The sequence below is a fragment of the Parambassis ranga genome, chromosome 2, assembly GCF_900634625.1.
Source record: "Parambassis ranga chromosome 2, fParRan2.1, whole genome shotgun sequence".
Lineage (NCBI taxonomy): Eukaryota > Metazoa > Chordata > Actinopteri > Ambassidae > Parambassis > Parambassis ranga.
This window is the reverse complement of record NC_041023.1, coordinates 11,101,260-11,128,805: the sequence shown is the minus strand read 5'-3', so window position 1 is coordinate 11,128,805 and position 27,546 is coordinate 11,101,260. Positions and strand designations below refer to the sequence as shown.

Below are 27,546 nucleotides of genomic sequence, written 5' to 3'. Positions count from 1 at the left end.
TATTGAAGGAGAAATCATTTTCTATTAAACTTCCTCTGGAGTGAGTGTGTGTACACAGAAAAAAAATGAATGAGTTACTGACTCCAGGCCCTGTTTGAGAGCGGTGTAAACCTCCTCCAGTCTTTTGGGCTGTGGCTCTCTGGAGCTGCTGCTTCCCTTATGGCCTGACAGGTGGGGCTTCTTGGGCTTGGACTGAGGCTTCTTCTGCACCGCAGAGTTCCCCATGAAGGAGTTACACCTGCACACACACACATATATACATACATGTAAGATGATTAGATGGTTCACCAAGGACTGGCAAAACATAAAATCTGTCTGTAAAAGCAGAAGAAAAGAGGTCACACAGCCCTGGTCACTGGCTGCCTTCAAATAACCTACATATCATTCAAGTGACGTCAGCAAAAACATGTCAAACATACACCATCAATAACACAGACTAACCTGAGTGGAGAATGTGCTAAATACCACATACTCACACATATCTGTGAACGCATGCAAACATGTGCTTCCCCCACTTTCTGTGTTTGACCTGTGTGAAGCAGCCATTTGTCTTCAGCTGGAACGCACAAACGGAGACAATTGCACTGCCGGCAATCGGTGACATTCAAGTGTTCTTCAGTCTGTAAAGTCCTAGATGCATCAGCTAACAACTGTGTGACTGGCTCAGAAGCCAACAAACCACATATACAAGTAAACATTTGTTCATATATTCATATACAAAGGCTCATTTAAACAACTGTAGCCCTGAAATATACTCATTTTTATCATCAGTTAATATTTTCCTAAAGTTCTCGATAATTTTGATTACTCATCAACACTGTGATACAATCAGAAGAATCAAAACTGTCCTTATTTGTCCACATTTGTATGTTTGAACGTTGTATGTTTGAGCATATATCTACCTCAGTCTTTTTCTCCTCACATTAATCTCTTTTAGGTCACGCTGAACTTCTCCGCTCCTGGACATTTCTGCCTTTAAAACCATTACAGATTTAGCTGACAAATGACATTTTCCCCGAGTCTTAATGAAATGATCCCAGAGTCATTTCAGGGACACGGCGACACCCGACTCCAGCGCTCGACAAGTTGGAACGTGCCACGTCTTGCTGCACGCCAGCAGCACAAGTTAAGCTAAGCTCACCACAAATGTAGGGCAACACTGAATGAGAGCGCAGCGTAGCCTTGGGGTCACACAAGCTATGGTGCTATAAGGACACACTCAGACACACACACACACATATATATGCATACACAGTGAAAACTCCACACAGATTTATAATTATGAACTGGCACAAAACTGCAAAGTCTGCAGCATGCAAACAAGCGGAAATTCACATATGGGTGCACAAGCACACACATGTGAAGTCCTTTTCTGGGGTTCACACACAGACACCCTGCACCACGATCATTATCAGAATGGTAGCTCATCTCTGTCGCTGTCAGTCGCCCACACACTCGGATCATTCCAACCAATTATCCTATTCACTGTGTGAGCAGAGAGAAAAGATCAGCAGGAACAGGACGGCTGAAGAGGACCAGACAACATAACATCTCAGATTATGAGAGATACTGTATATCTGTGATGTTAATGTGAGCAGGCTTTGTCTGCCAGTGATGGAGCGAGAGCCATCATAGATGAGTCAAAGAGGGAGGAATGCAGATAAGGGTTTTTATCTTCTCAGAATGTTATCGAACTCTCAACTTCTCCTATGAAGTAATCAATATCAGGAAACCGAATGTTTACATAACAGAGGGAATGGTTAACTCATAAGAATTCAGTTTCTTTACAGGATCTTAAGACTTGCTGTGGCCTGCTGATCCCCATGAAGGCTGGCTCCAGATTATTGAGTCAGTAAATTCCTTCTGTCTGAGTGAGTGAAGTCTGAGTGTAAGCCTGGTTACAGTGACTGATGAGATTTCTTAAAGGGGCATTTCTATTAAAACAGTACACAGATCAGAAGGGATTTGTAGGATTTTTTTTCCCCCAGAGAAATTCGTATGTTGAATATATGACATAAAAATATGCAGGTTTCCATTTCTTTTAACTACCTTAAACTTGTTAACCTAAACCAAAAGTAGTAAATCTGTCATATAAGAATGAGGAAGGCAGATGAAGGACAGGAGGTGCAGGACATGCATGCATTTTTTGTACAAGGATCTATATTCTCAACATAGATGCTACAAACATGAACACACCATTGTGACAATGATAATGATGAGCTGATTTATTGCTAATCATTGATTAACAGTTCTGAAGACTAACCGTGAGCGTCGTTCTTGTAGTGTGCTAAAGCCCGCAAAGGACTGACTCCGGATTATACCATTGGGCCCACCGGGGGAGTGGGTGCCGGCTGCCATGATCTCTGGGACGCGGGATGACACTCCTGGAGAAAAAACACAAGACATAAAAATCAATTCTATACAAATCCATAAGCAAATAATTCAACGTCTTCAATACATCTCAGCATGGCAACAGCACGCTTCACATGTACTCCTGTAAGACCAGGACCAGGTTAGGTGAGCATTGTGCAACACAGCACAAAGTAGTGTAGTGTTGGTGATGATGTGCGAGGTGGACGAGCAGCATTCAGAGCCTGCACTAACACGTCCCGGGCACCTGTGTCACCACTTAACCTGCAAACATACCTCGACTGTTACTCCTCAGGCAGATGTCGCAAAACACGACTCCTGTCACTTATTTTTAACCTGAACTAAGACTGAAGTAAATGTGCAATCCATCAAACAGACGTCTGTTTAGAAACCACACAAGCATCAACATGAAATAGGTTTAAAGACCATTTCACTTTTTAAAATCAAGACAGTCCAACAGCAGATTTATCTAATCAGCTTGTGAAGCATCTTGTGAGACATCTTTTATCAGTGTGTCTATATTTATGCAACAGGACTCATATGGACACTTTGGGAGCAAGCTGAAAATAGATGAAGAAAGGTCCAAATATAGCTATAAGCTAATGATGTGGCAGAGAGCAAGTGTCCAAAGAGAAAAAACCCCTGAGATAAGTACAAGTGTCAACTATCAGCATGAGATTTTGTGCACATGTGCAGTTTTGTGCAGTGAACTATAGTTTTCCTTGTTTCTCATGCACATGAAGACAACTAGAATTCTTGTCAACAACAAAGAGGTCAGTGTTGGTGCTTGTAAGCTGCTGTTTAATCGTCTCCAACAATAGCAGGACAGTTCTTGAGAAGACATGAGATACACAACAGCGCTGTCAAACAAACTGACAGCAATGATGATGATGATAGGCTGAAGAATGGCTAGCATCTTTTATCATTGAGCCATTTAAACATGACTATAGGCCTAATTAAAAAAGTAACTCCACAAATGTTGACCTTGTTGATAATAATGTGATTACTGTAAACTCTGTGAGGCAGAAGCCATTTGATCTACTGACATGGCATCTCTTCACTACAGAGCTATAGGAAAAGCAGGCTGAATACAAAAGCGCCTGCAGGAGATAAACACAGAGACAGATTTGTCAAATCAAATTAAACTCCACTAACACGCAGAAGAATCAGCCTGTGAAGCATCGGCATTCAGCTCTCCGCTGCGTCTCTGTCTCACACAAACTAGATAAACCGACCCACGGTGTTTCCAGTTAAACAACTTTCCCAAATGAAGTGAAGCAGCTCTCTGTTCATGGGGCCCTTTTCCCCCTCTAATGCATCCATCTTTATGTCTCCAGAGGACAGACTACCTTTGTGCATGAGGGTGCCTCATGTTGTCATACAAATGCAGTCGCACAACCACACCACACCTCCATCCAAATACAAGCAACCTGATATTATCTAGTTGGCTCGGCCTGTGTGGCAGGCAGAGAGCCGCACAGAGACCCGGCACGGGGCCCGAGGAAAGACTAGATCTGTGTTTTGTGGTGGAGGAACAATAGACAACTGAGATTGATACTGTACTGTCTATTAATAGCAGCTAGCTCATTTTAGCACAGAGGATTCTGATGGCTGAGTCGGTAAACTAATCATGGGGACCAATGGTTGGATAGACAGTGTTGCCGGGAGCAGTTTGGTTGATTGGCAGATTCACATTGTTGAATAAAGTGATGGGATCATATTATCATGAGACAGTAATATATAGTACTACATTCATTCCTTGCCCAGGCAATAGACCTGACAGAAGAACAACAGTTTGCTCTAACACTGAAGCCTTTTGGTCCATTTTGGTCTCCACAGCACAGTTCTCTGTCTTTCCATGTTCTTCTCTGACTTTCTGACTCACTCCTCTAAAAGAGGAGCAGTGGGTGGCAAATGATGGTACATCTTGTTACCTAATGCTTTCCAGATAATAACAGAACAGGCTGGACAGGCTGTTTGTTCACAGCATTTTAGCCATTTCCAAAAGGTTTAGATGGTGCACAATGGTGGAGAAGATGTGAACACTTGATAACTGTGCACACAATGATAGCATATCATACAAGCTCTTTCACTTTCAAGTCCCTGATGTCCCCAAACGCCACACACACACACACCTAACTCAGCACATGATGAGCACTTGGGGGAATAACACAGAGTACTTTTTTGCTGTCATCAGAGAATACCCAGAGATGTGAAATAACAGTGCTCACACAATTCCAACAGGGAGTTCTCACTCAAATCTGCCAGTGAGGTGGAGCGTGTGTCTGTCCTCCATCTATTTTCAGGGCCACACATGCACAGCTAGACAAACGTAGCACTTAATAAAAAAGATAATTACTCCGTCTCTGCTCTCTCCCAGAATCAGTGCTGATACTTGGTAATCCAGCTGTTGCAAACACATTAAATGAACGTCAGATGTTTGTTTCTTGAAGATTAAATGACCGAATCAGTCTGCCCTGTCAATTAAAAGATAATTAATCTGCTGTTTTTACACTTGATTATACAGCCATTGGTATGTTTTAGGCATGAAAGGTTAAAATTCCCAGCCTCTGCAAAATAAATTAGTGTTACCACATTCATAACAGCACAAACACATGCACTTTTTTCACAAAGAGTTGAGTTCAACCACTGAATCATGAAAACCTTTTCCCCCGTACCTCTTAGTGTCACTGCTCATCTTGTCCAAAAAGCCTTTCAGAGCGAGAGCAACAATGCCCACTTGCAGTGTGTTCTGGTTTGGTGCCAGCCGTTAGCCCATGTTGAATACAGCTGCCAGTCAGCCCATTCACTGGTCTTTCATCCCAGCCTTAAATGCCCTTGTGAGTAGGCTGTGTGTGTGTTTTTGTGGAATTTTGTAAGCATCAGTTTGATCAGCATTCTGAGCTGCAGCTCACAGAGTGGACAAATTACATATACACACACTCTTTGTGGGGGGGGGGGGGGGGGGGGGGGGTGGCAGGACACCTGGTGTAATATCAACTGCTGTTAGCTCTGCAAGGCCCATGTCCTTTAATGACTCGATGCAGTGCACTCTGAGGGATGGAAGGATAAGTGGATGAGGGAGAAGAGAGCATGTGAAGACAGAAGGATGGGGGAAAGAAGACTTCACAGAAATCAATGATGTGAACTACTTTTAGTGCTAAATGCTAATCCTGCAGCATGTGTACAGCCACCTCACTGATCTGCTGTAGGCACTGCAGTTATGACAGCATTGTTTTATGAGTGCCAATGACATTTGAAGGGGTATGAAATGATCATTCTCTGCAGGTTAGTGTAGAGTAGGTAGTCGTTTTTTTAATCTTTTGAATCCTCCATTCATGGAAAGTTTTATTGAAGTGAATATTTGAAGACTTCACCCACAGAGGTACTTTTCCCCTCCTTCAGCAACATAAGACTCACTTTTTCAATCTTCTCCTGGTTTTGTTGACACACTTTGTTCCCAAAGAGCACTTCATACACCCAGTTAACAGCCTTTAGCCACATGTTAGGGTTGGGTGATATTGGCAAAAAAATTAATCACGAGTAATTGTGGCATTTATCTGATAACGACTAATTTGACGAATAAGTTCAGAAAAAAAGTCACATCAGTGATTATTTCAAGTTAAAAAAAATGTGTCTGTGCAAATTAACCTGTGACTGGAATATGTCACACAGTAGTGCATGTTTTCACTCATACTGTAGAACAGCAGCAGAAAAAACATTACAAACAAACCGGACAATTCCACATTTAAATGTATGTCTGTGCAACTCAACCTGCGTTACGTTCTTCCAGCTCTTAGTTTGGTCGTAAGGAGCACAATGACTAAACGTACCGCGGATTCTCGGATGAGTGGAATTCTTTCTCATATCTGCTGGAGAAGACTTCGCTGTTGTAGTGTTTTCCTATCTTGCTGTGGAGTCCTTAAATAAAGATCGGGAGGCAGCTTCTCCAGTCGATGTTCATTCCTTTGATCGGAGCGTCTTCCATCGGGTGATGGTGAGGGTACGTCGCACAAGTGGCAAATATTAATCGGTGACAGTTTTTCTGACAACTGCACACGATACGATTTTGCACAAGCCTATGGACCACAAACCATTAGGATGTGAGAGTCACATGAGTGAGAAATTTAAGGTGTTAAAAAAGATAAAAATCATTGTAGGTACAGAAACTCTTCTGTGCATCATAAGGACTCACACACAGTATCACAATAATCATGCTGTAACGCACACACATGTAAATGTTGCTCATTGGCTACTCGTCTTTTTCTCCTAAACAAACACTCACATTAAGTCCTAAATGTTTCTGTGTGTGTGTGTGTGTGTGTGTGTGTGTTCTGTAAAGAACCAGCCATCAGCCCGCAGCGCATGTTAACAAGAGAAGCCTAATTCTTAATGCCTGTATAAATTAGCCTCACCATGGCAACAGCAGACAAAATGGGATGAAGTGTGTTACGTAAAACAACAGCAATGAGCCAACTGCCAAGAAGTAGGACACACACCCTCATGTTACAGGGCCGGGGCTTTTAAAACATCAAACCTTCATCTGTGTGTGTTTTTTTTTTTTTTTGGTGTTGCTTTTGTGCAAACACTGCTTTCGATTGTGATAGGATGTGCAGATATATTAATAGAAATTAGAAAAGGAAGAGCTTTAAAACAAAGGAAAAGTGAAATGATGCAGCCATGCAGTTTGTCTACAGAAACACAACAAATCAGAGAGATTAAAGTGACACACTGTCTACATATGACTGGAAATGAAGTTACGTGTTCCAACACAGCCTGAAGGATGCAAGCACACTCCATGTTTGTGTAAACGGGTTCAGTGAGGAGGGTAACTGTTGGTGTGGCTCCAAACTGTGCAAAAACTGGCTGCAGGCTGCCAAACCTGAGCCAAAACACACGATGTTGTTACTTTTACTTTTATTTTTCCTGGAGCTCAGTTCTCTAAATTTCACATGTAGCTTTGTTTTGCATGGAAATCCATTGATAAAGTGAATGGTTTATATATTATATAGATAATTCTGGGCATTCATAACGTATACGTCCCATTAACCTACTAAGCAGAGCACACACACACAGGCAGTTTATGAAACGGAACGCTCATGCTATTGCCTCTTAACTGGATTCTGGATTTGGCCATTTACAGCAGCTTTCACAAGGCAAAATGACTTTAGGAACAGGGAGCCTCATTATCTTTTAGTTCTGGAGAGAAGTGCAAGTTCCTCCTGAGGATGAGTTTTTATTCATCTTGACTTAAAAAGAGGCTTCTCAAAAATGACTAAAAGGCAGGGAGGAAACTGCTTTAAGATGACAGCACGGTGCAGAAAAATGTCTCCTTGTGAGGTGGTGATGAAACACTTTTAATAATAGGGATGAGTCACAGAAGAGTCAGGTCGCTGAAAGGATTAAACAAGGAGAAAGTTTGAAGAGTTTTATGTTCATTTTTACTAAATGCAGTGTGATATGCGGGAAACTAAAGCTGCTATTAGTAATGTGTAATATTACATGCAGCGAACGAGGGAAAACACATCATATGAACCTATAAGGACCTGTCTCCAGTGGTCTCCAGGCACTGTGTGAACTAATGCCCCTCTGTTGAAATATATTCTCATGTCCACGCCGACACAGGAAGATGTTGTAAATAACGACCTGGTGACAGTCTGGAATTCACCGAAAGCTTTGAACATGAGAACACTTGAGACCCTGTTATGACTGACTGCTCCATTGCCTGTGGGATCATAAAAACACACATTTCTACACTGAGGAGTCACCAGTTTATGGTTCCAGGAGTCTATTCACACAACAAAGGAACAATGGACGGTACAGAAATGTCAACACATGACGCGATGCTGGTATGTAGCGAGTGTAGTCATCAATACCGATGGTCACAAAGCCGTTTTCAGTTGTCTCCATAGAAAATTCTTGAAATAGCACAAAAACAAAAACGTTACACACGTCGATGACAGAAATACATTTTACAACAGGTGTGAAACACGACTAAGTCTGGAAGCATCCCCCACCAGCCACTTCAGCAGGACAGCAACTCACCCTAAATAAGTTTAAAATAATTTGTTTACTTGTGCGTGGCTGAAGTTTCAGAAAAAACAGGATCTTCCTGACCAAAAATAATCAAACTTTCCAAAATCCTGACCCAAATAGTCTGACTGTTCTGACCCCAGTCATCATCCCACGGTGATCAACTTACTAAAAAAGCCCAGCTTTATCAGGTCAACATCAAACTGGTCCACTCTATAAAAAAATAACAACAACCAGCTGACTGTCAATTCAGTCATCTGATGCCTCAGATGCATCAGATAATTATGAGGCCTTTATGAGTACGGTGCCAGCTCCATCACATTGAAGTCCAGACAGGTCAGAAATATCACACATCTGATTTTTCCTAAATAGTCTGAGGGCAGGTATTTTAGGCCAGTATTGACCCGATCTAATCCTCCTGATTTATATTTGCGTCACCTTAATCAGTGGAGGTAACTTTATTCTTTATAATATTCTTTCGAGCCGAGGCTCATTCTCACACCACTTAAGTGACATTTCCCCAGCGTCTACCATCACTTACTGCTCTTTACAGGCCTGTATGTGTGGGTGTGTTCAGATTTCCCTTCATATCATTAAGATGTGATTATAATCACTCTATTCCAATTATAGGTCATCAGTATCCCCGTGGGCCCGGGAAAAATTCAGGCCAGGATATAGAGTGGCATTTAAATGTACAGATGACCACATTAACTGAGGCGTGTCTGAACTGAGGTCACATTCAGGCAGCTGCTGCTGACATTTCAGCAGTGGAGAGCAGCGTGTAATCACTTCTGAGAACTGTAAACCATGCCAGCAAATGCACTGTCCAGATTAATGGTCCTCCAAGATTATTTGATGATATTTCTACATCAGACAGAAGCAGCCGCAGATTAAACCAGATATATATGCGACGTGTTTTTTTGAGTATCTGCACACAGATAAAAGACGGTTGCAAAAAAATAAACTTTCTTCTTCTTCACTTGTTATATGCATATTGCTCTAATGAGTCTGACTGACATGAGTGCGCCCCACACTGGGTCAGCAATGAGACTGTGACTTTCCTCCTTTGCTCCACTTCTCCGATTTATCCGTCGTGTGTGACTGAGTGAAAATGACCACCTATGCTGCAGTGCTGGAATGCAGTTACCATACAAAACAGGATTACGCCAGTTATTTCAGCTCCATTTGTTATTTTTAGTGGGAAAAGACAACATTCTTTCAACTGATAGCAGCTACAGTGATAACACAGGCTGAGAGTGTGGAACAGAGACGGGAGCATGAAGTAGCTGCAGAGCTGGTCAGAAATCAGATTAACAAGGCAGAGGTGTTCTAAGTTATAAGCCAAGATTTATCACCAACGGAAACAGAGCTGTTTGTTTTTAGGAGATTCAAAAGTTTTATAAGGCACAAAAGTAGAAAAACAGCACTTAGTCATAAAACTACGAAACAGAAAGCATCAGTTTATAGCAGCCAAATAAAGACAGTGTGGCCTACATCAAGAGACCATGTGTTTATTTATTTCATAGTACGACCAACACTCTCCCACCAGCCAGGCATTCAATGCTGTGGGAGTGACTTACAAACAGAAGTCATGGTGGATTCCTGTTCCAATCCTTTCCTCCTGTAGCCTTGACTAAACCATTACCATAATGTTGACAAGAGAGTAACAATTTACCAAGAGGCTGAATGAAAAATAGCTGCTGCAGCAAGAGACGAAAATGATGTGCTGCTCACATATCCCTGAAACGAGCAGAGAAATACACCGGAGGGGGTGATTGTTCCCTTCTCTCTAAACTGTGGTTTCACAGCTCTGCATTTCAGCTATGGAGATGATCGTGCTGCTCAGACTGAAGACTCAGCAGGGAGCAGGGCACTAAGTAGAACATTTCGAAGCACTTGTGAAGCATCAGACTGGAAACTAAACACTATACGTCCAACATAGACTTGAGCACGTACAACTTTAAAGTTCTGGATGGAGGTGTAGTAAGTAAAAACTGATGAATCAATGCAAAACAGCAGGCTGACGACTACACCATCATCGTACGAACTCATTCACCTGCCACACATCTGCTCGTGTGCATCTGTTCCCACTGTATATGGATTAAAACCTCAGCTTTTCCCTGCAGCCTGAAGTGGAGGTAAGGATTGGAGAGGGAGGAACAGAAAATAGAGAGAAGGTCAAGAGGCACTCAAACACTCACAGTGAATTCACAGTGAAGTGTTTTTAACATGTAAAAGGTACATGTTTACTGGAGATGTGCAGCATCATATTAATCACAAGACCGCAATAATTTAGATTACTAACTAATCCTTCCATGACTAACTGACATTTCTGGGCTACGATGGTACCAAACATATCGGCCACACGGAGCAGCACTGGCCTTTAAGGACATATTTCAGATGAGTTCAAAGAGTGAACAGTCACCCTTGTGACGACTCCCCTCAGGACGAAGGAGCGGTGTCATTACTTCCCCCCTCCCCTCCTTCTCAATTCATCTGTCATCACACAGCTGTGTGTCACGGCCACCCTGAGGCAGCTGGGTAATGGGAACACCCACTTCCCGGTGCCTCAAAAAAACAAAAACGACAAAAACAACTCTTCTGACAGAAAAAACCAGTCACTCAGGTGCAAACAGTCTTCTCTTAAAAAGCTACAAAGATTTCTGAGTACAAAATGTGATCACATCACTGCACTTTATATTCTGGGAAGAGTGAAAACAACAAGAACAGAGTGAAACAACAAAGTAGATACACAAATAAGTCGAGACGGGAGGCAGGAAAGACAAGTGCAGCACTGATTGTAGCTGAGAGCTCCATCACCGGCGCACAGAATGCTGACGGCACACATACAGATTAATAATAAATAACTATGAAAAAAACTGTCTGTGTCTGAATGTGTCATCAATCAGTTATCTGTGTGTGTGTGTATGTTTCAGTCTCTCAAACAAACAAAGACATCAAACACCCATGACAAACAGATGTGAACCAAGAGTGTGTCATCCAGCTGCTGGACTCTGCAGAGGAAACAAACCAAATACCAAAACAGACAGATTATCAGCTTAGAACCTTAAAACGCTTATCATAATCATAATGCTGCTACAACTACCAGCTGCTCAGGCCAGAGGTGTGTGTGTGTGTGTGCCTGTATGTCACATATCATGTGTAACACATGACGCCCAATGCCACATGTAGCATGTGCTGCTTGTCCCCCTCATAGCATGGCAACATAGCTGAAGGGATCACCTCCAAAAACACATGCAGTAAGAACGCTGAGCTGATCTGCTCAGAGACAACAGGGGGGAAGGAGGGGTGAGGAGGGGTTCAGACTTCCTTCCATAAATTCTTCATCTGTATCTATGGAGGAGTGTGGAGAAAGGAGGAGGGAGGGGAGGTGGAGAGGGTGGGGTACACAGATGGGAAGGGAGTAGAGAAAGAACCAGAGGATGAAGGGAGAGAGGAAAAGCCATGGGACAGACCAGCAACCACTTACAAAGCCGGGCACTCATTAGTCCATTAGCAGCACATGATTGTTCCGGTTATCACTTTTCATACATCACTGCTTCTTACTCATGCGGTCAGGAGACAAAAAAACTGACATCTACACACTCCATCACACTACACAAACATGTGGGTATACTGTATGTGTATGAAGTGATTTAACTGGAAGCAGCTTCTACATACTCCTGAGCAGAGAGTTTATAGTCAACATCTGTAGCATCTGTGTGATTATGAGTGCCGGGACGAAATCCACCCACCTGAATGACCAATATCGTGGCTTCTAGCTTGAAGTTCTTCCTCTATTTCTGTATCCCCTCAACACCCCAAGGCTACCATCTTCCACCTCCACTCCCTCATTCCTTCCAGTCGCTCCTCTCCACTGTCCCAGTCAAGCCTCCACTCCCTCTGCCCCTCCCTCCACATACCACTTAACCCCAATGTACCGGCCTACAGCCCACCTTCTTGACACCAGGAATTCCCCACAAACATAAAACACCTCCCACCCCCCTCTGAGGAAACACTGATTGTATGGTTGGACATGTCAGGGCAGGCTTATGAGACCAGACTATCATCTTAAGGGCTAGATAACCTCTGACTTAGTGTCGGCTGGGCGGCAGCTTTGTCTGACGCTGGTGTCATTAAGCCACGAAAAAAAGGAAAGAAAGAAAAAAACGGATGCTGTTTAACAAGCTGGTGATTTATGAAACGTTAGGATGTGTTTCTAAAATAATACCAGTGTCACATGCACCGACTGCACATGACTGACAATTCAAAACAACTGAAATGACCCAATTTCCCCAAAGGGAATGTTAGAAGTTTCATCAAAGACGCACAACAAAATCAACCTTTTGCAAGTTATGAATTTTATCATTGCTGCTTCCCAGACACAGACTGAGGGTCGAGTTAAATTTGGATGTCTGGATCACTGAAGCTCAGCGAGACCTAACTTCATTATTTAAGTCTTCTTTAACGTTAGCATTCAGAGCAGTGAAAGCCTCCAACCGACATCATGTCTCAGCCTTTCTGTCCCAGCGGAGCACGTTAACTTTCTGCAGAAATAACTATCAGCTGTAAAAACTTTAAAGAGCCGCTCCTCCTGTAAAGAATGCAACGCCCTTGTTCCCCCAATACCACCACCACCACCAAAAAAAACATGTACACTCACAGATGGATAGAAATATGTACATGCATGCAGTGAACACACACACACAGATGGAGAGGCAAGCAATATTTCCAAAAAGTACAAGTGGGTGTTGGAAAAGGTCAAGTGAGACACTGACAGACCTTAAAGCAAAAAAAAAAAACATAACCGCTGTTTTCAGAATGTCAGGTCAGATTTCTCTTGTTTTGGTTCTATTGAACTAGCTGTGTAAGATTAGAGCTTTTTTCATAGGCAGGAATAATTTGTTGTTGCATCTCTAACAGAAAGACCTGAAATGACTGACAGATATTTGTTTTTTATAATATTTGTAGAAAAGGGTGTAGTAGCTTTCTCTGGAGTGGGTCGCTAGTGTTTTCCTGGTGTCTGTTACTCACTCCTTTTTTTGGGATTTAAATATGTCAATCAACAGCAAAACACAAGAGCTTCACTGCCCCTATTGTTCATGTGCGTATTGCTTCTTGTGGAAATAATAGTTTGCTGCAGCCTGGTTTGCTCATGTCATAAGTGTTCAGGTTAATGATGCCGTTACTTAAAATCCCACCCTGTTCACGTCATCAGTGCTGTGTGGTGCTTTAGTAGTTTGGGGGGAAAACCCCAACAAAAAAACTGTCTGAGTGTCTGAATTTCCTCCAAACCACACAGTCATAATTCCTTTAATGAGGCTTTGGAGAGAAAGAGAAGGAAATGAGTGTGTGTGTGTGTGTGTGTGTGCTTGTCTCTGCATGTGTGAAAGACGGAGAAAGTGAAAGACCAAGAAAAGAAAGACAGAGAGAAGAAAGGAGGTGGAGTGAGCAGATGCAGGGACTGAAAAGCCGGCTGTGGTAAAGCAGAGGGGAAGGTGAGGGAGAGCTGTGTGTGTGTGTGAGAAAGAGTCTGGGAACAGACGCTGCTCTTGCATCCCTGCAGCCCATCTCGGCTTGGCACAAACACACTACCCCCTCGTCTCCAGCCCCCTTCAAACAGCTTAACCGTGGCCCAAACAGCCTGGCAGAGAGGCAAAGCACTTCCACTTAACCATATCAAAGTCAGCCTGGCACTGCACTGAAGGAGCATTTAGCTCTGAAAAAAAGCTTTTTTTTCCTCAAAAACAGCATGAGCAGCCCCGGGAAAAGCCTCGCTATGAGCAGCACGGTTAGTCGGGATAAAAATCTTCCTGTTGTTCTTGTTTTTGTTGGAGCTGGTTGAGAATTAAAGATCTGTGATTGCTTGACAAATCTTTGATCAACTGAAAGAGATAACTTTAGAACAGTTGGCAGGCCTTTAAAAAGGAGGAGATTTTTTTTTTAAATATCAAGGAAATTAAGAGTTTTCTCCAAAGGGCGGAGAAAGCAGAAAACATTTATGGACCATCTGGCAGGTACAAAACTGAAAATATCTCTTGACAGAGCAGTCAAGGCTGCTCACTTCACAGACACTTTATCATCAGTGCTGGTGCTGCTGCTGTGTTTATCTGCTCTGGTTCAGCTGGCACAGCCACTGTGGGTGGTATCTGTGTACAACAGATGACCTTTGACCCTCATCTTCAGCAAACCTGGAGAGGTTCTTTTAAAAAAAAAATCACTGACCTGCTTCTCATCTTTCACCTGTATTGTGCATTAGGCAAGAGGCTTCACAATAACAGATCCAACGCACATGCAAGGGTTAAAAATTCTCAGTTCAACCCCTTGAAAAGCAAAACATATCTCTGGATTTTACAGCTCAGATATATATCCATGTCAGCAAGACTCTACCAAAATCAGTAACGCTGCTTTATATGCGTGCGTCCTGGGTGAAATCAGTTCACGCAGTGCCTTAATCCACTAACCCACTGCCCCTCAGGACGAGATCTCCCCCCACAGAGTGGGGAGAAAGTAGTTTCTGTGGCTGAGAGCACCGCCGCACAGTTTTCTTCTTGTTAATGAAAGCCTTCATCAAGTTGCACTGACCGATGCTTCAACTCACCTCTGCACAACTTCACAAGAGTGTCTCCTCAGTGGCGCCTCTGGCCGTCTACCTGCGCCCATGCATCCATGCGCAGCTTTTCTTTTTTCAAAAAAAAGGAGAAAAAAGGTGAGTTTTCGCTTTCCGCGCAGAGATTTTACTGCTGTCGGTGATGCGGCTTAAAAAATTAATAAAAGAAAATCCCAGGTGGTTGAATCGATCGACGTTTCACTCCCTGACAAACAGCTCGCCTCGGCGCAGTCCACAGCAAACACTGAGCCCACTCTCACATTCCACTTTGTGATCGCATCGCTCCTCCTGAACAACGGCAGCCAATCAGAACCGGAGGATGTCGCGGTGGTGGGCGGGGTCAGATTTCTTTGTACCCCAACCATGGATGCATTAAGAAGAATGACCCCCATCGTGTGGTGGTGGTGGTGGTGGTGGTCAGATATGCGTGCGCAGTCAGAGCATTAAATCAAGCTTGGAGTGTGTCCTGTCTCCTTCTCCCTTTTGTCTGCCTCTGCCTTCAAAATACATCAAATAATTCCATAAAATTAACCTTAATGTAATAGAGTGCGATGGTGTGATACTGCCAAAAGTCAGCATTTGCCTTTTTTTAGGTAATAAAGGTGTCCAGAAACTTGAACTAATGTGCCTATAAACAGTTAATTTCAGTATTTGATTTAATGTTGTGCACATTGTAAAAGTGTAATCGCAGCTAAACTGTTTGTATTCAATAAATAAATTGTGTTTATAGCTGTGTTCAGGTATTTTTTTTACTTTTAATGTCACTGAAGTCTGAACATGACCTCGGTGTCCTCTTTGGCTTTGTGCATCACACTTTGTAGCCTGTCTGTTTAATGTGATTGTTCAATTTAACAACAAGGGATTTCTCACAAATTACCTCAGTGTGCTTCAGGAGGAGGGTTTCACAGCGACTTGCTTTCCAGGAAAGCAAATTGAATTAAATGGGAACAGAACTACTACGAAAGACAAACACCTCCATCTGCCGAAGCTGCAAACTGCATGAAACACAGGTGCTGCTATTTGAGGCTGAGGGAAATACATTTCTGAGGCACGGCTTATGAAGAGTGACTCGTCTTGAAGTGCTCCTGCCAGCATAATTGCCCTCCATAAGTGGATATGTTGTTCCGCTGAGTCCATACAAATCCAATTCAACTCGCCCTTCCAAGAAGCAAAGGGAGCAGAAAATGGCTTGTCCCTTTTAATCCATCAGTTTGGTTTTAATAGAGGAAGGGCTTTATAAAAAAGATTCATTTATATGATTAATTTTTAAGCAGGGGTTTATACAGTCACTAATATGGCTATTAAATTAGGTTGTGTTTTTAAATGTGTGTGAAATATGTCTTAAAACAGGGCCAGATGTAAGAGGCAGGAAGATGGACAGAGTGTTGTCCGATCAGAAATCCTTTCCATCAGTGTGTGTGACCGGCCAGCTGTGCGGAGGTGGATGTGTGATCTCCCATAAGTGCTCTTCTTTAGTTCTTTACCCAGTACTAGATTACAGCAGTACAGTACAAATTAATCTGACTAAATCATTAAGATTTTATAGTGAAGATCTCTTCATAAAAGGAGCATTGCTGAGTAATTCACTTTCTTATTAAAAGACAGTGAAGCTGCATAAATCATCCTGATCAGACAAAACAGGCTGTTCCTCTCATACATGATGGCCTCGTGAGCGGTCAGCCTTGTGTATGGTGTTAGTATAGTTTTGATTGTGTGTAACTTAGCTTAAAAGAAAAGGTAAACAAATAACACAAAGCTGACTATAATCTGAACATTGACTCGCACATCTGTGTAAAAGGAAAGTTATTGTAGCCTTCAGGATTGTTGTATCTTGGTGCAGCTTTTCATTTCAAACTGTACAAGTTTCAGACTGTTACAAACACCCTCCAAGGGTCCTACATGAACCCCTGCTGGCTCTGCATTGGTGCTACATTGAGCTTTCCAAGGCAGATTTAAAGTAGTGTAACAAGAATAACTACGCAACTGTAGCAGCTGTCTGCAAAGGATTATAATCCTGGCCTAACTGTAGCTGTCAAGCCTCCAGAAAAACAAAAAAAACACCAGTTCTAATGGTAAACCTGACTTATTTTCCTGCTGCATCTCACTTCCTCTGGTTACAGAGTTGTGTAAGGTTTCCACAAGTCCCTTAACTTGCTGTAACACACCCACACTCACACACCCCTCTCTCTTCCTCAGCTGTTGGGCAGCTCAGTCTGTAATTATGGCTGTCATCAGCAGTCCCTGACCAGCAGCTATATTTACTGAGAACCATCGCGCACATACACACTACAGACAAGATCGTACATACACAGCCTGTAGGAACACATGCACATAGATATACAGTAAAACCAGCTATGTATAGAAGTTGCCTGCATCAATATCTCTGATCTTCTCACAACCAAAAAAACTGCTCCCTGTCCAAACTTTATGAGAACTGACAGAACTCTGCAGTCTAAAGATACACATGTGCACCCGTTCATGTAGGTGTGAATGAAAATGCTCCCACCGACCTCCCAGCTGTGCAGCTCCTGTCCTTCCATACCAGCCACTCCATCTGTTGGACACCACCTCTGATCTCCTGTTCTGTGTGTAGCGCGGCATCGGAACACCTTCATTCACTTGTTCTACTTCCAGTTCTCATTTCACCCTGGCCATTTTGTCTGCGCTTAACAGCGTCTGACCACGAAACCCAGGATGAGTCATAAAGGCCACATGACTCCAGGGCAGAAGGGTCAAGGCTGAAGGATGTACAGGCACAGCTGATGGTGTGTGTGTGTGTGTCCGAGTGTGTGGCCCTAAAATATCAGAGAAAAATGCTGAGTGTGGCCTCTCCTCAAGTTACGAACCACGTGTAGGTGTACTCATTGTTGAACCTTTCCAGTTGTGTTCAAGATACATTATACAGACCAATAATAACAGGAAGTACCACAGAAATGTAAGTGTAGCTTGATAGCACTGAGGCGGTCATCCTCATCCTTCAGACTCATCCCCTGTGCTTTGGTCTTCATATAGCTACAACTTTATGTGTATAACAATGAGTATACTGTTTGGCTTCCTTATCAAACCATGAAAAGCTCTTATATGTCTTTACATATTACCCAGAATACCCCTCTCCAGAGGTAAATCCATTACAGGCAGTGCACTGCCTTGTGGCTCTGCTCCATCCAGCTTCGGTCTGTGATGACAGTTTGCTTATTGCAGGTAGTGTCTCTGCCCCGTGGGCCTTAGAGGAACATGCAGGTGTATCATTCTGCTCACAGAAACCTGACACGGCATGACACGGATACATGATACGGGGTAAGTTACTTTTTGAGAATTTGGTTTAGTGGATTCCTCTTTGCAAAACAATGCATGTAAACCAACCTGTTCCAGCAGACAGATATTTTACAGTGTGCTGCCGAAGCACAAACATTTTCTAATTATTATAAACCAGCTGCTTAACCCTAATCTTCCAAATCTCCAGCAGGTTATTCCTCTTTGAAGATTCCTGGGTGGTCTGCTATGCTTCACGCTTCAAACAAGGTTACCTCATTGTTAGAGAGGTTCCAAACCACTAAGTGTAAACCTTGCACGCCCAGTGTTGCCCAGAGTGCAGACTGTCATGGTAACCTCACGGGAACTGTAAAAGGAAAGGTCATATACTGTATATGAAAATGGAAGCTGCATGTAATCACAAGTGACTGAACTGAGACGAGTTTACACTTCAGGCTGAAGCATGTCTGCTTACAGAGAAAGTCAGAGATCTGCTCTTACATCATCTGGCTTTTTATTACAAAAAATGTTGTCTCTCTTTATTCTTTCACTAAAAGCTGCAGAAAATAATGACTTTTAGAAAAAGTAGGTCAGTAGAGCCAACTGTCAGAAGCAGGAAGAGGGAGCTACAGTAGGTCCCCTTAGGTCAGAGCTTCTCCCAACACAGAGCGGCTGCAGACGCACAGACTACAGCAATGTCACGTTAGCCTGCCTGTGCTGCATTGCTGTGGACACAGATGACATCTGTGTCCAGACAGTGGAGGTGTACGAGTGGGTGGACTGTCAGATTGTGAATGTCCAGGATGCACCACGATGCTTGTGTGTTGAAGGGTATAGTGGGGACAGTGCATGTGTTGTTTGTGAATGTTGACAGCAGATCAAGTCACGTTGTGATACCAGATATGCATTTCCGTTGAAAAACATTATCTTTCACGCAATGATAACATCACTGACAAACCAGTTTCAAACTGGCAGTGAGGAGGCGTGCTGAGCTACTACTGTATCTGTGTCACATAAAAGTTCTGCTCAAGTTGACAGACAGTTATAAACATTGACCGAGTTATTGCCTGTCAGACTGAAGCCATGCTATAACTGCAGGGACACGCATGCATTTATATTGCAGATTATTATGTGACCCTGCATCTGAACTACTATAGTGCATAAGACACTATAGAGAACAGCTTGTTTCTTATTAATCCCAAATGAGAAGCAAACCAGAGGCACTGTAGCTTAGTTGGTCAAAGTGCCTGTCTTGTAAACAGGAGATCCTGGGTTCAAATCCCAGCAGTGCCTCTTAGAGTGTAATGGTTATTAAGGTTTTCCTCATCCTGACAGAATTGATTCAAGGCTGTAGATACCTGTTTGCTGGTTTGTCATTAAGAGGATGCCAAGATATCCCAAATTAATTTACTCTGAAACACTGAATTCTGTTGCTTTGTTTACAGTTGACAGGTTGTGGCTCAGTCACAGATCAGACTTTTAAACACAATAGCAGAAATGCAAGTTAACCTTAACGTGCCTTTTCATCTCACAGCTCCTTGTATACGTCTCCCTGTGTACATAAACTACTTCCCTCCCTGCTTTCCAGTCAGTGGAGGAAGACTCTGTGATCCTGCGCTGTGGCGGGCACCGTGTCGGCTCAGAGAGGGATACTGTTTCCTTTGGTGCACAAGGCTAGTACAGACAAGGCTGACAGAGAAATGGATTTGTGAAATCCGACCTGGCTTCTAGTCTTGCAGCCTTGTCCTTGAGCTCTGTACATCAGGCTGATGCCTAGAGTGTGTGCACTGTACTGTATGTGTGTATGTAGTCCATCCCCCACCTCCCCCTCGGGCAGGAGCTGAACGTGCGGTATGTCTCATGTCCAGATGATAGCATAATAACTTATAATCAGAGCTCATATAAAAGGCTTTTGACGACATCACAAAATAGAATTAAATACAGTAGATGTGTATTTCTTTGATATGTACTACTCTGCCTTACTCTTTGTTTTTTTAGACACTGCCTAACACATAACCAGGGAAGTAAATCTAACAAAGGCAACTAGACCTGTAACATTTCAGTGTTAGCAAACTGACTCTACTGTGTAAGGGTTTTTAAAAAGCTGCTCGATTTTAGCTAGTATTCATTTTCCTTAGATCAAGTCTGTGACCTGATTACCAAAGGAATGCTGCCCTTCCACTGTTACCACTTGTTGCAAGAAAAATTCTTCTAAAGTGGAAATGAGTCCTAGATTCGGCGTTCATGACATCCCTCATGCACGTTGTGTCATGCTCTGATTTATTTGTCCATTTCACGCGATGTATAGCTGCAAACATTAAAGGAAAAGCCCCCATGGCAAAGTCTGGAGCTTTTAGACAGCACAGGTAAAAAACATGACATCAAAAGGTATTCAGGTTTTAGTGTCACCTCACACCTCTCCTCTCCCATCTGAATGGAAAACTCCTGTCAGATTGATTGACGGTTCACTATGCTTTAGGCAGTTTTTAAGAATTACACAGAGGAAAACAAACAAACAATAGCTGTGGAGCCCAGCAATTAGTGGTTTTTGTCATGTAATTGTTCAAGGGAGGGGTGAAAATGCATCCCATTGCACAAAGAACAGGAACAATACAAAACATTCCCTCACAGGAGCAGACAAACTTTTCCAAAACCAGTAGAACAAACTACTAGATTACAGAAATTCAGCTCAAATGCAAAGAGTGATGTTTCAAAAGAAGAGTTATTTCCTTTCAAGTTATCTGAACTTTAGCTATGACTCTACTTATCCCTGTTGATAAGTGAGTGGTGTTTCTGACCCAGTCATTGCCAGGAGCTCCTTACTTGTGACTGAAAGCAGCTCTTAATACATTCTGACCTGACCCAGTTAGTCAAACACTGGTTTATTTAGATTCCAAAAACCAACCCGTCATTCCAACCATGGCGCCATCGATCTCATGCTCTATAGGGTTACTACCATATTTTTACTGTCATTAAAGCCCTCCTCCTGCTGCCGCCTCCTCAGGGACACACCACTCTCTTGTACTTTGACACAAAAACAACGAAGAAAAACTCTTTGAATTACTTATGAGGAAGAAGAAGGAGTTCAAGAACCCTTTGTGTTTATTTTGGTCTCAATGAAACTGCTGTGCTGTTTTGACTGCTAAAGTTTCATTTAGCGTAGACATTTTATTTGTGTGGGCGTGTGTGGGGTAAAATGTGATAAGTGAATAAAGCGTAGCTGTGTTTGAGTTAACTTGTGTGTAAAACCACTGATGAGAGCTTCAATGGAATCATTCAAGTCAGGTGAGGGCATCGTGCAGAGGCATGTGGCAGAGGGCTGGTCCTACAGTCCCTTTGTAAGCCCTCACATTTGGTTGTTATCTTTAAGGGGAAAGGGTTAAAATTAAGGTCAAATGACTGCAGTAGTCCTACATAAAGAAATATTGTTTACATCATAATGAAGCAGAAGTATGAGCATGTGGAATATAATTTATTTCAATCACCTCCATGTCAAAAACCTGTGACTGTGATTTTACAATTCAACTCTCCTGTATCTCAGCGATGATAAAAACCTTGTGACTCTCCCCTCCAAAAAGCAACTGGATATTCTCCCAAATGCACACAGGTTAAACTTAGTACAAGGCTGCCTTTATCTGTGACAACAATCCAGAGATTTCATCTAACACTCTGATGTGCAGCAACTGCATCAGCTGAAACAGCCATCAGGTCTGAAGATCCCAGTGACCCGGAAAGTCAAAATATCCACCCACTGGCCTTAAAGCATCAGTCCACACAAGAATTACAAAGATAAACAGCTCTGTTTGCTGAGCTACAAACACATACTTTGATTTTGAGCATATAAAATATATAGTAAATATATACTTTGTCAATTATTCTAGAATAAATTCTAAAATGTATTAAATTTAGATAATTAAATCAATCCCTTAGGGAAATTAGTTTAGGTATAAAAACCACTGCAATCCGTGGTGAAACTTTCTACATATCTCCTAACTTACGTGACAATGTGCACACTGTGAGCCACTTTTCATGTTCCTGCAAATTCAACTTTGCTTTTGACTAAACAGTCGGAGCCATGGCTGAGGCGGGGATGAAGCAGAAACACATTGTTCCCCCAAGAAAAAAAACTGAGGCTTTTTGCTAAGTCATACGACCTGATGTGGAGTCACAGAGTGTGTGTGTGTGTGTGTGAGACTATGTTCAGGCACCCTGACATTTCTGCTGCAAGGCTAAAAGTAGATCTCCTTTAGTCATAACTCAGCTCAGACAGAAGCATGACAAGCAAGACTAACTGTGCCATATACAACCTATTGTCTCAGTGAGTGCAGAACTGACAGCAGATACATCTGATACTTTCTATAACAGTGGCTGAGGTCAATGCCACATTACTGCAGGTTATTCCTGTAGCTGCTGTGATATAAAGTGTGATGTGTGCTTTATGAGGCGTTAGTGCTTACACTTATAAAATGAGATAAAATGAGAGGACACAATGTAACCGCCATTGCTTTATAAGTCCATTCTGTGATCTTCTTCAAGTTTTAGATTGTGCTGTAAGTTTCAGCTCATGAAGGACGGTGGTGCAGAAAGTTAATGACCCACAAAGTCAGCAAAACGCTGTTGGATTATTATCACCTTGTCCCTCTTCTTCCTCACTGGACAGTAGAATTGTACCCTTTTTGTGCCACAGTTTTTCAAGGTGCTCCCTATAGCTCAATATTGACCCTTCATATGTTTTTATCATCTATAACAAACATCTCCATCATTTCATTGGCTACCATAGTGTTGAGATTATTCACTTATTCACATGATCCAACAGGGTGAATAAACACCAATCACACTGCCTTCAGCTGGGAGGAGTGTGTGAGCTAACACCAGCAAATATCATGCAATCTTTGGACCTCCCTTTAGCCTACAGAACGTTACATGCGCGAGTAGAAAACACACTGCAAATATACTTTTAGTGATGCAAAAAGAAAATAGGCCAGTTGTAGAACATTTGCATTCTGCAGCAATATGAATAAAACATTCAAATATTCAACACAAAAACACAGTAATTTCCATCACCAATCCAAAGAGTCTAATTAAAACAGAAAATATAGGTGATCCATATTCTGCAACCTTGTGCTGCATCTATGAATAAACACAGTAATGCCTGCTGGCCAACCTCCACATGAATCTGTGTACAGTGATTGGCTGGTTTACGGAAAAGAGAGAGCGAGTCATCTGGCTGCGTCCCTCCTGGCTGTGCTGTTTAAAGAAAACGTCACACTGCCATCAGAGAGTATCAGTCAAAACTGGGTCAGTGGAGGCATTAATATACATTACACACCCAATGATGCAATAACTAGGAATATCCTCCATGTCCACTCGTTAATCATATGATGCAGATGATGTTTTAATATAAAGGTATAAACGTAATGGGAACAGTTAGACAGTGTTTTTCTAAGCAGCTGAAGGATAAATCATATTGGAGCACTGAAGCTGTGTGTGTGCGATTGTTGAGGAGAGTGTTTGTGAATTTGAGAAGAACAATTCACACTGAGGAGAACCTGTGAAATTGGTTCAAAATGAGTGTGTAATCCACCATTTTGCCAGTGGTGTGTGTGTGTGTGAGGGACAGACTGGAGAAGAAACTATTAATACTTTCTTCCTCGCCAAAATATCACCATCAGCTGATTAGCTTAGCTAATATTTCCTACAGGAAACACATCTTTTAGCACTTTATACAAGCAGCAGTTTAACAGAGAAACAAACCGTGTATAAAACATGTCTGTGAAGTCACAGATGGTGGCTATATGACACATCCTACTGCTTCTGCCAATAACACAAGCTTCGCAACCTTTTCAGTTGTGAGGTAGCACATTGACTGTAAATAAAGATGGACAAAACCAATTATAGGTCTCCTAAAGAGTGTGCACAGTATATAAAGGTGAATTAGCATGGTATATGTTCAAATGTTCACCACACGGAATAATCGTCGGTCAGTTCCTGCTGCTCATCACTCTCCCAGTTTCCAGCCAACCACAGGCTGTGATTACAGTGAGGTTTAAAATAATAAACACTCATACAAAGTACACATTGAAACAGATTTTCTTGTGGTGAATAATGCTTGGTTAAAAACATCTGCCTGTTTTACAAGCACGCCCACGCTGCAGAGGGCACAGCTGCTCCTGGCTTTCTAACAAGGATAAAAGTTCAAACAAAAATCAATAAACAAACTCTGCACAAGAGCTACTGTAAAAAAAAGAAGTGAAAACAAACAGCAGAAGGATTCATGACACTCACTACTAATTAGATGTACTCGGTATCACTATGATCACAGCAAACATCTGCTTCTATGAATCCATTTTTGGGGATTTTTCTTTCTGTATCTGAATATTAGAACTTACTCAGCTTTGCAGGAGACAACCACACCCACACATCTAAGGAGATCCTCCTGGGCCATGACTCAACCATCACCCTTTCTGAACCACAAGTCACTCTGAACATGCTGTAATCCTCAAACAGCTGTCTCAGCCCTGCAGCCCACCTGTAAACCCACGCCTGCTCTCCACACTTTACAACTGATCCTTGGCAGTCCTACCTTCCTCGTAGAAGACATCCTCCGCTTCTTCGCGCATCATCTCATCCAGGTCATCCTCTGTAATGTCGGTCATCGCCATCACTATTCCTCTTCTTCTTCTGCTCTCCTCCTTGTCTCCCTCGGCTGAATAATCAGAGCTTCAGAGAGAGTGACTGGGCTGTAAAATTGAATCAACGCCGGCCTGGCCTCTTTGCTTCAGGCAACAGCCCGATCACCGGCTGGCTCCTCACACGAGCAGGAGAGGACTGGGACTGAGCTCAGCTCCCTGCACGAGGACGTGTGTGTATGTGTAAATGCCAGGTGTAAAGTAAGTGTGTGTGTGTGTGTGTGTGGGTGAGAGAGAGGACTACCAGCGACCTTCACTAAGTTTCTGCAACAGTGCTGATTTCATAACATCCTGTGCAAAGCTGAAGTGAGAGTGTGCTGTTTAGAGAGCACTTGTATGAGTGAATGTGCGCATGTGTGTGAGTGTACTGTATGGGGAGGGTCAGTGGTGTGTGTACATGTGTGTGTGCATGTGTGTACTCTTATGCACAGCATGGCTCTACAGTGACTCAGCTCAAGTGCCTGGTGATTAACAGGAATAATTAGATTCTGTATTTTGAGCCAGCAAGGACATGCAAAGAGGGTGTGAAAATGTGTGTTCATGTGTGTGCGCTTGACGTGGCGTGCGAGACATGAAGCTGGCTCTGTTTCTCATTCCTTCACAGCTCACTAGGAATCATGGGACTAGAGCGATTGCTCCCTCTATTTTTTCATTTGGCCCATTTTGACGGGGGGCTTTGGCAGCACTGATAACGTCTGGTATCATCAGCTGTTGCTGAGAGCCTCCACGGAGATGCTCGTTCAGCCAATGAACACACTCACCTGCTCTGAAAGACACAGATTTAGATTCAGTGGGAGTACCTCCGACAAACACAACACTTGAGTCACAGATTTATCTGTGCTGTGGTGATGGTTGTAGTGGGCTTAGCCACTGCTTTGTGGTCTAATGCTTACTGTAAATGCTTGCCGTTAATGGAAGGCTGGTCAGATTCTTCAGAGCACAGGCAAGACCCTGACCAGGTATCTGATGTATGCATCTGTATATCACTGAAAAGGTCCAACACATACCATTTTGCACCATCTTTACATGAGAGCCTGCCAGAAACATTCTAGCCAAAGTGACCTTTTTGACTTGGAAATAGTTTACATCCAGCTGTTTAGACAGTCCCCAGGAGACCCCTGACCAGTCTTTGAAGTATCCTATATCGAGTCCAATAGTAAGGGTAGTCTTGTCTCCTTTTTGACCCTTTATTTTTTGCAGGGAAGAAAAAGCAGCCGGACACAGAATTCTCTTCCTCTTTCTCTCACTGTGCCTCCATCCGCCTTCACTATGCAGTTGCTCTGACTCACCCCATTTAGACAAACCAATTTCCAACCAAAAATAGTAACTAGGCCTCAAGTCAGTTCATTATCACTTTTCCTTCAGACGTTCTCTCCCTTGCCATTGCCTCCCTTTAAGGCCTAAGCTCGGGGGAACCAACATGAAGACAGACTCATTTTCACTGGGGCTAGTCCAGACAATTCAGATACATCATGACTTTCAGCAGGTGCTGGACACATGAGACAATCACATGGACTGAAAGTTTATGTGTATTGCATTAGATCAGGAGCTAAGCTTATTATTTTACATGAAGGTTTTTAAATTAAGTGTTTGTCTGACAGAGGGTGTGTATACATGTTTACATGTTATCTGTAAATCTGAAGAAGGAACTGAAACTGTGACTGTGAAGTCACCACCACCCAAAAAAATGTGAAGGGACATTTAAATACACAGATTACAGATTACTCTCACCCCTGAACACTGATATATCTAAAATGCATGCATTATAAAAATTCAGATGCTGCATCCACAAACAAGTGTGGGCAGTGATCTATATACTTTATGCACAAATAAATACATATTCTAATAATTTCCTCTATTTACATACAGTGGAAGAGTCAAAAGTATTCTGTGCAAACACAGCCTCTCTCTTTCATTCAACTGCTTCAGGCAGAGGTCACTGAAGTACTTGCAGCCCGAATATAACATGCACCAAACAAACACAAGCAGGGAGAGGGCTCTGGACTGTCACACAGGACAGGGCAGGACAAGTATACTCCCTGCTGACAGCATGGAAAGAAAGTGTTCACAGATCTGACCGATCCAAAGTGAGTAGACAGAGTGTGCATCTTTTAAAGGAAGTGCGCAGAACACGAACAATCATAGAGCTTCCTCATCAAAGTGAAACAGAAAAAGGGATTAACTGGGATTAACTGTGCAACAGAACAATATAACAGTGCAAATCCTGCTGCTAAGAATCATGTGATCTTCTTGTTGAAAGTTGAAAGAAAAACTTCTGCACTGTAGCTTTAAACATGAGTGTCGGATTAAGTGGCAAGTATGGTGGTTATTTAAAAAGATATAATTAATGTTGTTTTTTTTTTTTTTTACCAGTTAACAGCAGTGACATTTGGCCTCAGTGCTCTCTGATGTTAGAAACACGATACAGAGAGGGGAGAGTCACTGGTCATGCAGGCAAGTAAACAGAAAACACACTCACTGACACATGCAAAGCAAAGCCCACTGTCTTATGCAGATTCATCCCACTCCCATCTGTTCACTGCTATAATCATCACATGTTCTGGTGACTGTATCATGAGTTATGAGCACAAC

The 27,546-nt window shown here is 42.6% G+C and overlaps 1 protein-coding gene and 1 non-coding gene across 6 annotated transcripts in view; one reads left to right on the top strand and one right to left on the bottom strand.

Annotated features, from left to right (window-relative positions):
- ripor2 (RHO family interacting cell polarization regulator 2) overlaps window positions 1-27,546 on the bottom strand; it is a 43,663-nt gene that overhangs the window by 14,143 nt on the left and 1,974 nt on the right. Inside the window, exons 1-3 of one of the 5 annotated variants that reach the window (XM_028399175.1) lie at window positions 24,849-25,203; window positions 2,264-2,384; window positions 83-238 (exon numbers count right to left, since the gene is read on the bottom strand). In XM_028399175.1, coding sequence (XP_028254976.1) covers window positions 83-238; window positions 2,264-2,384; window positions 24,849-24,927 — 356 coding nt within the window. In that variant the 5' untranslated portion in view covers window positions 24,928-25,203. Of the gene's footprint in view, window positions 1-82; window positions 239-2,263; window positions 2,385-2,458; window positions 2,523-15,004; window positions 15,240-17,523; window positions 17,636-24,848; window positions 25,204-27,546 lie in introns of those variants that run through there. The other 4 variants (XM_028399174.1, XM_028399177.1, XM_028399178.1 and 1 more) reach the window with 4 other exon arrangements.
- trnat-ugu (transfer RNA threonine (anticodon UGU)) lies at window positions 19,485-19,558 on the top strand. The gene has a single exon. It is a non-coding gene; the product is annotated as a tRNA-Thr (tRNA).